This window comes from Anomaloglossus baeobatrachus, chromosome 6, assembly GCF_048569485.1.
Source record: "Anomaloglossus baeobatrachus isolate aAnoBae1 chromosome 6, aAnoBae1.hap1, whole genome shotgun sequence".
Classification (NCBI taxonomy): Eukaryota; Metazoa; Chordata; class Amphibia; order Anura; family Aromobatidae; genus Anomaloglossus; species Anomaloglossus baeobatrachus.
In genome coordinates this window covers 550,752,155-550,764,619 of record NC_134358.1, presented here as the reverse complement: position 1 = coordinate 550,764,619, position 12,465 = coordinate 550,752,155, and the positions used below count along the sequence as shown (strand labels likewise).

At 45.7% G+C, this 12,465-nt stretch overlaps 1 protein-coding gene and 1 long non-coding RNA gene across 7 annotated transcripts in view; one reads left to right on the top strand and one right to left on the bottom strand.

Moving 5' to 3' along the window:
• Positions 1–6,469, top strand: part of SGCE (sarcoglycan epsilon) — a 76,265-nt gene extending 69,796 nt beyond the window's left edge. For 5 of the 6 annotated variants that reach the window (XM_075315670.1, XM_075315672.1, XM_075315674.1 and 2 more), the window contains 2 exons: positions 1,747–1,781; positions 4,434–6,469. In XM_075315670.1, coding sequence (XP_075171785.1) covers positions 1,747–1,781; positions 4,434–4,484 — 86 coding nt within the window. In that variant the 3' untranslated portion in view covers positions 4,485–6,469. The remainder of the gene's footprint in view (positions 1–1,746; positions 1,782–4,433) is intronic. The other variant, XM_075315673.1, reaches the window with a different exon arrangement.
• LOC142243600 (uncharacterized) overlaps positions 1–12,465 on the bottom strand; it is a 47,181-nt gene that overhangs the window by 7,604 nt on the left and 27,112 nt on the right. The gene's annotated exons all lie outside the window — the stretch shown is intronic.

The window sequence follows — 12,465 nt, the reverse complement described above, 5'->3', positions numbered from 1 at the left end:
TGATTGGAGTTGTGTGTCTCCTCTGTTCTTCCCCCTTTAGGACCCTGAGATCTTTTTCTTTCAGCTGCTAATCATTGTCCCTCACCCTCTGTATCTTTATATACCTGCATTTCCACTTGGTATGTTGCTGGTGATAGAGTTAGGTTTCTATACGGTCCGATTGCAAGAAGTAGGCTTGTAATCATCTTGAGGAATGGTTGTTGTTCCTCTCCCTAATTTATCTTGGAGATAAGTTGTTGGATTGCTTTTCCATGTGTGTGTTCCCTGTGTGTTCTTTAGGACTTAGTGGGGTTGACTAGCGCTCATCCTGTCCGGACATTAGCTAGTACTGGGTTCACAGTCAGCCACCAGGACCAGGTATCCTGCTCAGTGCATAGGTGCGGAACCTATCTAGGGTGGTGAGGAGAGCCAGGGGCCAGTGGAAGGTTTTATCAGGGGCCACCATCTCCCTTTCTCCTAGGCACAGGGTTTCCCTTCCCTCCCTTTTTGCCATTTGCTCAGTATATCCCCGTACCTAGCGTTAAACAGGTGCAAGCTAAGACCACTAGTCAATCTAACAAAAAAAAATATAGCTGCACTTGGAAATTTTATATGTAACCATTGCATATATGAAATTGGAACTACATTACTGCTGTAAAAGCTTTGTTAAAAATGAGGTACTTAGCGCAAAAATTGGCCAATTCGTAAGAGCCCAAACGCCAGCGATAGGGCGTATCCCTTTTGTTGACGACAGACAAAACAATCACTGACCTCGAGGAGACAAGCCAGAGAAACCACTGCCCGCAGCCAGCAAAGGCGCTCAACACAGTGAAATCCTAGGTGCATTGCCCCCTGGGAAGTAGCCAGCTATCCCTCCGGGAAAGGACCTATCCAAGGAGTAGTTCTTTTTAGGAGACCACCATAACCACCATATTAAGTGGTCCTTTTAGTCAATATCCAACTCTTGACGAGTTTAAAGCTATGACACATGAAATACCAAGGCCAGGTATCCATCCACAGACAGCTGTTTCGGGGTATTGCCCCTCATCAGTGTGGAAAATAGCCAGATATCCCTCCGGGAAGGAACTAGCCAAGGAGTGGCTCTAGGATTTCACTGGGTTGGGAGCCTTTGCTGGCTACCGGCAGTGGTTTCTCTGGCTGTCTGTGGATACCTGGCCTAGGTATTTCTCTTGTCATATCTTTAAACTCGTCAAGAGTTGGATATTGACTAAAAGGGCCACTTAATATGGTGGTCTCCTAAAAAGAGCCACTCCTTGGCCAGGTCCTTCCCGGAGGGATATTTGGCTATTTTCCGTGTCGAGACTCCTAACGGAGGCTCCTCGGACCTTTTTGATTTGTTGGCGACAGGGCATATCCCTTTGTTAGGACCCTAGCCTTATAAACCTCTCTCCAGTCTTTAAGCCTACAATTTTAAGGTCAGGAAGGATCCAGTTATAATTAAAACCGCCCCATATAAACACGAGTAGCGTAAACATCTCCCAGCAGTATATCACAAAATCGTATATTTTTTTTAAAGATGGTCAGCTCACGTCACCCACCTCAGACTATGTAGAAACAAGATGAAAGGTAAGAAAGGACATTGTGAAGAACCACTCCAGTTTTATCTTTCGATCTGAGGACCCGGACCCCACACATATCATTACGGCCTGTTCCCATACATACATGGCATGTAGTAAACGTGCAGGGGATGTGTATTTGGGGGGATTGATTCCATTCTTCCTTTTTATTACTGCTTTCGGGATCCAGGAGAATTTCGGATGACCACTTTTCAGAGGTTTGAGGTAAGTATAACTGATGTGCCATCTTCCCTGGATGACATAACCTCCTAGTAATAAACTGTTCTAGAATGGAAGTTTCCAAAAATCTGTTCTACGGTCACTGATTCTGCCAAATTTTGTTAGGTCATATTGATATAAGGTCTACAAAATTTAAAGGGATGTTACATTAAAAGTCACTGTGGGCCAAGGAAGATTTGCCATGGTGTGGTCACTGGGTGTCATGGGGGTGTACGGATGGAACAGGGGCTCCTAGGCTGACCCTAAGACTGGGGACCCTGTGCTGTCCCTTGTCTCGAAAGTAGACTTGATGGTAGCCAGGTTCGAGCCTCTAACATGGCCCTGTCGTCTCCTTTCCAAGCCCTGAAACTACTCCCCTCACCACTTGGGGAGTGGGCCAGAGACCCAGAAACCAAAACGCCACAAATAATTACATGCAAGGGTAAACAAAAACTCGTACACACTGCACTCAAATACAAAGAAGGGACAGTATGTGAACTGGGGAGTAAAGCGAAAGGGGTAGGAAATAAACGCACAACTAGAGAACTCACACACCACGCAGAACCGCAACTTGTAGATCTCCATAGAACTGGATAACCACAGGAACCGAGGAAGCAGAAGCTCCAGTATCCAAAGCCTCATAAAGAGTGAGGGCAGCTGGTGGTGATCAGCAGCCTGAGCTCCCCGCAGATGATCACAAGCCAGCAGGGATTAACTCCTGCTGTACTGGAAAGCAGTGAAACCAGAATTAGCCGACTCCCATAACAAGCTGTACAACTAAGTGATCCCAGGCTGTTTTTCACACTCTGCATTGTGAACAGAGTCCGACGCTGGGGGTCTGAGCATTGGACTGGGGGTAGGGTCTTCTTCTGGTCCTCCGCCCCTTCACTTTCTTCCTTTATCTCTTTTATAAGTCACTGTTTAATCAGTAACCTGCCTCATTTTTTAAGTGGCGCATGCGCAGATTGAGTTCTCTGCTCAATTAAGACGTCAATGAGCCAAGACTTCGATCTGCGCATGCGCTGCCTCCGACACCATTTTATTAACAATCCGGCCCTGGAAAACATAAGATGCTGATTAAACATGAACCACAGATCGGATTCCTTCACCAAAGGTATCAGTTTAATCAGTACAGCAGCGCCATTGTGGCGGTGTCTTTCATTTACATTGTTAAATTCTGCTGACAGGTTCTCTTTAAATGGGCTGCCTATCTCTAGGGACACTTGTGGGGTTTTTTTTACGCAAGTGCATATATTTGGGGTCAAAAATCAATTTTGGGTTACATTATTAAATCAACAAAGACTATAGATTGCAAACAGTCCACTTTTTTTAGCCATAAATATATGCATTTAAAGGGAAACTGTCAGAAGGTTTTTCCCTTATCAGCTGTTGCCACCATCAGTCAGTCCTATATATATACAGTGATCTAGAATACTGTATATAAGAGCCCAGGCTGAACTGTATAATGTAAAAGACAACTTTTTTATTATTTATGTGAGATTGCTGTTCTCCTGCCCAGCCCTGTGTGCATGACACGTCCTGCATCATTCACAGAGAGGTTTCCATTTTGCTCCTGCACATGCACACTTTGATCTGCCGAGGGCAGATCAAAGTGCTGTAGTGCCCATGTGCTGGCGGTATTTGACCTTTTCTTGCACTGACAATGCTTCCCCCTCCATACACAGTTGTCATTTAATCACTGTGTATAGAGACGGAGCAGGATCTCTTAGTTCATCTGATTTCCCCTGTAATTGGGCTTGGAATAATAGCCTCAGTTACAGGGGAAATAAAACATCCTGGCTGCATAGCGGAGCTGTTTGGGTCCTCACATAGCTTTGGTATGCAGTCAGAATGTTTTATTTCCCCTGTAACTGAGGCTAATATTCCAGACCCAGTTACAGGGGAAATAACATGAAAATCTAAATATTGAAATGCCCAACCCCTCCCATTCTCCAGAGGTTTTTATGACCAGGACACTGGGTAAAACAAATTAAAATAAAAACATAAAAAAGCATGTAAAAAATAAATAAAAAAATTGCACTATTAATCCAAATTACTATTACTAACCCGACCCCCGTAAATCAAAATAATAGTTAAAGAATGGGCAATATAATTTTTAAATGTGTTTTAGTGATTTTTTGTGGTTATCAAAAAACATGTTTTAAAAATGGGAAAAGCAGAATTATTTTCCCTCCTGATACCATCAAAAAAAATATGACAGTGACATAAAAATGTAGCCTCATGTATCACGCAAAAATTACTTGAATAGCCGAATGATTTGAAACGTTTCTAAATAAATGAGAAAAGTGTAATTCTATTATTTTTATTTACATATTTATTTTTGTAATTGTTGGGGGTCTATAGAACACAATTTTGTCTCCTCCGGGACTAAAATTTAATATATCCTGTGCCAAAAATTTGTGGTGTAGAGCAGCTCTGTGGGTTTTGCTGATGACCATAGAAATTAATCAGACCTTCAGTTGAACATAATCATCTAATTTTGAAGAGTAAATAATATTTGGTTCCGCGTGGGCGGAGCTTAGATAAAAATACATTGAGATGTTTTTTGAAGTGTACTGGGACTGCAGTATGTGAGCAAAAAGGTGATATAACAACCGCTTTTATTGTGGACTAATGTGTATCAATTACTATTTACAGGTCAATGGTATACCTGAGGAGCGGAAACTCACCGAAGCAATAAATTTATAAAACCCGGACAAAAGCAGCTTCACTTTTTTTTTCTCCAGATTTGCAGTTTTTTATTGACATAACCTGCATGACGCCTCAGACTCCTCCATCTACAGGATTATATGTAATATAACAAGTATTATTTTGTTGTTTTTTTACCTCGACTTTTTATATGGATTTTTTTTTTACTGTTACTGTAGTACTTGTGCCTGATCTTGGCAGAATCGATAATATCAGAGCGGCCGCCAGTGCTAAAGGCAATAGTAGAGCAGTGGGCAGTGCTAGAGCAAAGGCAATGGTAGAGCAATTGGCAGAGCCAGAGCAAGGGCAATGGTAAAGTAATGTGCAGTGCTAGAGCAAAGGCAATGGTAGAGCTGTGGGCAATGCTAGAGCAAAGGCAATAGTAAAGCAGTGAGCAATGCTAGAGCAAAGGCAATAGTAAAGCAGTGAGCAATGCTAGAGCAAAGGCAATAGTAATGCAACTGGCAGAGCTAAAGCAAAGGCAATGGTAAAGTAATGGGCAGTGCTAGTGCAAAGGCAATGGTAGAGCAGAGGGCAATGCTAGAACAAAGGCATTGGTAGAGCAGTGGGCAATGCTAGAGCAACTGCCAGTGCTAAAGCAAAGGCAATGGTAAAGTAATAGGCAGTGCTAGAGTAAGGGCAATAGTAGAGCAGTGGGCAATGCTAGAGTAAAGGCAGTGGTAGAGCAACTGGCAGAGCTAGAGCAAGGGTAATGGTAGAGCAATGGGCAATGCTCTAGTGCACGGGCAATAGTAGAGCAACCGCCAGTGCTAGAGCAAAGGCAATGGTAAAGCAAAGCCAATGGTAAAGTAATAGGCAATGCTAGAGCAAGGGCAATAGTAGAGCAATGGGCAGTGCTAGTGCAATGGTAGAGCAACTGGCAGAGCTAGAGCAAGGGTAATGGTAGAGCAACCGGCAGTGCTAGTGTAAAGGCAACTGTAGAGTGATGGGCAGAGCTAGAGCAAAGGGCACTGGTGGGGCAACTGGCAGTGTTTTTGCACGGGCAATGGTAAAACAACCAGCAATGTTGGTGTAAGGGCAATGTAGAGAAATCGGCAGTGCTGGTGCAAGGGCAATGGTAATGCAACTGGCAGAGCTAGAGCAAGGGCAATGGTAGAGCAGTGGGCAGTGCTAGTTTAAAGGCAATGGTAGAGCAAATGGCAGTGCTAGTGCAAGGACAATGTTAGAGCAATGGGCAGCTCTAGAGCAAGGGAAACAATAGAGTGATGGACAGAGCTAGAGCAAGGGCACTGGTAGAGCAAAGCAATAGGCAGTGCTAGTGCAAGGGCAATGGTAGAGCAATGAGCAATGGTAGAGCAATGGGCAGTGTTAAAGCAACAGCAATTGGCAGTGCCTTAGCAAGGGCAATGGTAGAGCAAATGGCAGTGCCTTAGCAAGGGCAATGGTAGAGCAATGGGCAGAGCTAGAGCAAGGGCAACAATAGAGTGATGGGCAGAGCTAGAGCAAGGGCACTGGTAGTGTAATGGGCAGTGCTAGTGCAGGGGCAATGCTAGTGTAATGGGCAGTGCTAGTGCAGGGGCAATGCTAGTGTAATGGGCAGTGCTAGTGCAGGGGCAATGCTAGTGTAATGGGCAGTGCTAGTGCAGGGGCAATGCTAGTGTAATGGGCAGTGCTAGTGCAGGGGCAATGGTAGAGCAATGAGCAATGGTAGAGCAATGGGCAGTGTTAAAGCAAGAGCAATGGGCAGTGCCTTAGCAAGGGCACTGGTAGAGCAATGGGCAATGCTAGAAAAGGGCAACGGTAGAGCACTGTGCACGGCCATAGAAATGGGCAATGCCAGAACCACTCATAATGCCAGACGAACTATTGAAAATGATAAGTCAGTCACTTTTGGGAAAATGTATACATAAGAGGCAGCAATAAGAATCCGCCAACACATTTCTGTACATAGGAGCAACGACAAATCCAGGTCTACACCGCACAATGTTTCTGAATACAATTATAATAAAGTACTTTTACAATAACTTCGTGTTTCTTGTATGTGTTTGTGGAAAAAGAGAGTACCAAGAGATCACAGCAAAATGACACATTTACTCCTTTTGACTTGCTTAAAGTGAGTGACATCAGACCATTACCTACTGTTTAAATCAGGTTTTTCTATAAAATGTTTGGGTTTTTTTTAATTATTTTTCATTCCATAATTGTATAAAAAAATATAGAAATCTTACAATTTTCACACTGGTCACTAGGGGCCTATTTGAGACTCAACTTTTCTATTTTTTTCAGGAAACAACACATGTACATTAGCCACAATGAACTGTCTCTGACCCTATCTTTTGTATTGAAGCATCTAATGAGTGTGTGCAATGATTAATTTGGAGCAGGGGAGCTGTGACATCATCTATTGTGATTGAAGGAACAAACAAAAAAAAAAGTGTGCCTAAAAAATTGGGATCACCACAGAATATAAATACAACCTGATATTTTATTGGTGCAAGGCAAACCACACATAATAAACACAACATAAAACACAATGGACAGTAACACCTCTAAAAACATTTAAAACCAATGACAAAAGGTCATCTATTGTGATTGGCGGATCTTGTATTTCATCTTTGTATAGAGTTGTTACCTATCAATGCAGTTATGCCTGTGATGATAATGAGACTGCTGAAAAGTCTTATGTAAAAAGTTGAAAATATCAGTGTCATGATCCAGGCCTGCTTTTCCCTGCTGTGGTTTTACCCAGCTCCGGCCTGGTCATGTCAGGGGTTAAATTCCCTTGCCTCGTTCTGGATCCCAGGATGCTATATGTTGCCGCTGCACCTATGGTTCAGTCCAGTCCAGTGATATTTCTGCCTTGCAGTGTGTATACTGGCTCTGGTGAGTGTTCCCGATCTGTCCTGCCTTCCTGCTACTGTGTCCTGACTTGTACCCTCCCCCGTTCATCTGCTCGTCCTGTTCCCTGACTACCCGTTCTTGTCTGCTGTTTTCCCCTCTCCTAATCTGTTTGTCCTCCTCCCTTATCTGTATTTGGAGTTCACAGTCGCTGACCAGTATCCTCACTCCTGACTCCAGCATTTGTCTCCCAATTTTGATTTGTATGCTACTCTTCGGCTCCTGACTCTTTGCTAGCTCCTGACCACAATTTGTCTCTCCCCATGCTTCTGTCATAGACCTCTTGCTGCTGACTCGGATTACTTGACTACTCTGCTGACCCCTAGTGGTTGCTTGGTAAACTGCACTCTGAAGCTACATTACCTGTGGCTTCAGTAACTTCAGACTTTAATTTTTTCTATCAGTCACAATCCGTTTTGTAAGCATTGTTGACCTTAGGGAGATCAACATATCCACTGCGGAGACACCATCACGTGTTTCTCAACGCAGTGATTCTAGAGCAACGCCCCCTGGGAAGTATGCAAATAAGAAAGCCGCGGAGACACCATCACGTGTTTCTCAACGCTGCCAGGAAACTAGCCAGGTCTTTCACCGGGAAGGAACAACCACGGGAAGGGCAGTCTCCAGTCAAGGAGACCACCTATGCCAAACATGGTATCCATCCACAGACAGCCGTGTCGGGGTATTTGCCCCTCATCAGTGTGGAGTAGGAATCTGGCTAGTGGGGGCAATGCCTAGTAAAAGACTGCATACTTCCCAGGGGGCGTTGCTCTAGAATCACTGCGTTGAGAAACACGTGATGGTGTCTCCGCAGTGGATATGTTGATCTCCCTAAGGTCAACAATGCTTGCTTAAGTAGTCTTTTACTAGGCATTGCCCCCACTAGCCAGATTCCTTCTCCACACTGATGAGGGGCAAATACCCCGAAACGGCTGTCTGTGGATGGATACCATGTTTGGTATAGGTGGTCTCCTTGACTGGAGACTGCCCTTCCCGTGGTGGTTCCTTCCCGGTGAAAGACCTGGCTAGTTTCCTGGCAGCGTTGAGAAACACGTGATGGTGTCTCCGCGGCTTTCTTATTTGCATACAATCCGTTTTGTGACTGATGGGACTGATCCATCACAGATAGTGGTTTAAACCATCCTTTCTGAAATATAGGCAAGGAACGTTTGTGAAATACACTGTTACTTGATTGATAGGTGCTGTAGAATATCTAATAGGTGGGTCAGGTTTTGCTAGTTATTCCTGCCCCTTTCTGCCTGCCTGTCCTTCCTCCCCCTTTCCTTCCTCCCTACATCTGTAATAACAGAGACAGGGGGAGGAAGGACAGACAGACAGAGGCGGGAATAACTAACAAAACCCAACCCACCTATTAGATATTCTGTAGCTGCTATCAATAAAGTAACAGCGCATTTCTGTAACTTTACTTGCCTGTATTTCAGAAAGTATACATCCGATCTTACAACTAAAGGTATGTATAGAATCAGCATTATAGTGCCAGTATAGCACTGACTTTAGTTTATATATGAAAATTCTGGTGGTTGGTCCTCTTTAAGTCAGTGGCAGTTTCCATTGCATGTTTTCCCACCTACAAAGAATGGAGGGCTCTGTAATTTTATTTCCCAACCATTTCCTCTAGCTATGGGGGCAGCAGCGGTTTTCCAGCTTATATAGGTGTTGTGCCTGCACACAGCATCTTCAGGCGAGTGCTGCCACCATTTTTACTTCTCTTTTGCCAGATGGTATTGCCCTATTTATGTGTAATTCTGGTCCTCTCCAGAGCTTCTGATTACTTGGTATATGTCTCCCATTCTGGCTCCAGTGACAGGCATCACATCCTTCTCCTGCCTAAGTTCTGCAGGTCATCATGCCAACTCAGCTTTCAGCTTCAATATTACAATTCCTTCCTGGAGAACGATTGTGGGAGCAGGGGTTGGAGTTTCATCCTGGCCCTGGAGAACGATTGTGAGTGCAGGGGTTGGAGCTTCATCCTGGCCCTGGAAAACGATTGTGAGTGTGTAGGGGTTGGAGCTTCAACCTGGTCCTTGAGAACGTTTGTGGGTGCAGGGGTTGGAGTTTCATCCTGGCCCTGGAGAATGATTGTGAGTGCAGGGGTTAGAGTTTCATCCTGGCCCTGGAGAACGATTGTGGGTGCAGGGGTTAGAGTTTCATCCTGACCCTGGAGAACGATTGAGGGTTCAGGGGTTGGAGTTTCATCCAGGTCCTTGAGAATGATTGTGGGTGCAGAGGTTGGAGTTTCATCCAGGTCCTTGAGAATGATTGTGGGTGCAGAGGTTGGAGTTTCATCCAGGTCCTTGAGAATGATTGTGGGTGCAGAGGTTGGAGTTTCATCCAGGTCCTTGAGAATGATTGTGGGTGCAGAGGTTGGAGTTTCATCCTGGCCCTTGAGAATGATTGTGGGTTCAGGGGTTGGAGTTTCATCCAGGTCCTGGAGAACGATTATGGGTGCCGGGATTGGAGTTTCATCCTGGTCCTGGAGAACGATTGTGGGTGCCGGGATTGGAGTTTCATCCAGGTCCTGGAGAACGATTGTGGGTTCAGGGGTTGAAGTTTCATCCTGGCCCTGGAAATCGATTGTGGGTGCAGAGGTTGGAGTTTCATCCTGGCCCTTGAGAACGATTGTGGGTGCAGGGGTTTCATTTATGCCATAGAGACTAAAGGCTACTTTACACGCTGCGATATCGGTCCCGATATCACTAGCGTGGGTACCCGCCCCCATCTGTTGTGCGACACGGGCAAATCGCTGCCCGTGCCGCACAACATCGCGCAGACCCGTCACACATACTTACCTGCCCGGCGACGTCGCTGTGGCCGGCGAACCGCCTCCTTTCTAAGGGGGCGGTCCATGCGGCGTCACAGCGACGTCACTGAGCGGCCGCCCAATAGAAGCGGAGGGCTGGAGATGAGTGGCCGGAACATACCGCCCACCTCCTTCCTTCCTCATAGCGACCGGGAGGCAGGTAAGGTGAGGTTCCTCGTTCCTGCGGTGTCACACGGAGCGATGTGTGCTGCCGCAGGAGCGACGAACTACATTGTTACTGCTGCAGTAACGATAATCGAGAATGGACCCCCATGATGAACGATTTTGCACGTTTTTGCAACGATGCAAAATCGCTAATCGGTGTCACACGCAGCAACATCGCTAATGCGGCCGGATGTGCGTCACAAATTCCGTGACCCCAACGACTCCGCATTAGCGATGTCGCAGCGTGTAAAGCCCCCTTAAGGGGACAAAGAGGCACCCTTTGACCCATCTAGGCAGACCAGTGCAATTGATGACTGGTGATAACTCAAGCTCGAAAGGTTGGGACATGACTAGGTTGATGGATGACATTACTCAAAAGATGATAAAAGTGGAAAAAGTTAGAGTAACCCTCATTTTAAATATTATTTCATAAATCAATGGTACACAAAAAAAATAAACAACTTGGTAATAAATCTTATCAGAGAAATCTGCTCCTTTCTCCTCCAGGATTGATCTTTCATTCTTAATCTATATTCAGTGGAGTCAGATTTTTCCATCTCTGACATGTGACATGGCAGTTGGTGCTCATAAGAATCTATGAAGAGGGAGGAGCTAGAGGCAGAGACAGACATTCTGCTGCAAGTTCTCCTGAAATAAGTTACATTTCTCCATAGAACTTTATAAGCACCAACTGTCATCTATTTCAGTAATGGGGAAATGTATTTAGTAACGTCTTCTTGTATCCATAAATTGAATTCACAAAATATAACAAAGCTAATCTGAATAAGGACTATTATAAGCATGATATTAAATGTATGGGGGCTTTAATCATTAAATTCATGATTTTTTATCATCAGTCCTATTACAGCAGGTGTATAACATCCGGCCCCATTGCCCCCAGTGTATAACATCCGACCCCATTACCTCCAGTGTATAACATCCGGCCCCATTACCCCCAGTGTATAACATCCGGCCCCATTACCTCCAGTGTATAACATCCGGCCCCATTACCCCAGTGTATAACATCCAGCCCCATTATCCCAGTGTATAACATCCGGCCCCATTGCCCCCAGTGTATAACATCTGGCCCCATTACCCCCAGTGTATAACATCCGGCCCCATTACCCCCAGTGTATAACATCCAGCCCCATTACCCCAGTGTATAACATCCAGCCCCATTACCCCCAGTGTATAACATCCAGCCCCATTACCCCCAGTGTATAACATCCGGCCCCATTACCCCCAGTGTATAACATCCGGCCCCATTACCCCCAGTGTATAACATCCGGCCCCATTACCCCCAGTGTATAACATCCGGCCCCATTACCCCCAGTGTATAACATCCAGCCCCATTACCCCCAGTGTATAACATCCGGCCCCATTATCCCCAGTGTATAACATCCGGCCCATTACCCCCAGTGTATAACATCCGGCCCCATTACCTCCAGTGTATAACATCCGGCCCCATCACCCCCAGTGTATAACATCCAGCCCCATTACCCCCAGTGTATAACATCCGGCCCCATTATCCCCAGTGTATAACATCCAGCCCCATTACCCCCAGTGTATAACATCCAGCCCCATTACCCCCAGTGTATAACATCCGGCCCCATTACCCCCAGTGTATAACATCCGGCCCCATTACCCCCAGTGTATAACATCCGGCCCCATTACCCCCAGTGTATAACATCTGGCCCCATTACCCCCAGTGTATAACATCCGGCCCCATTACCCCCAGTGTATAACATCCGGCCCCATTACCCCCAGTGTATAACATCCGGCCCCATTACCCCCAGTGTATAACATCCGGCCCCATTACCCCCAGTGTATAACATCCAGCCCCATTACCCCCAGTGTATAACATCCGACCCCATTACCCCCAGTGTATAACATCCGGCCCCATTACCCCCAGTGTAATAACATCCGGCCCCATTACCCCCAGTGTATAACATCCGGCCCCATTACCCCCAGTGTATAACATCCGGCCCCATTACCCCCAGTGTATAACATCCGGCCCCATTACCCCCAGTGTATAACATCCGGCCCCATTACCTCCAGTGTATAACATCCGGCCCCATTACCTCCAGTGTATAACATCCGCCCCATTACCCCCAGTGTATAACACGGCCCCATTAC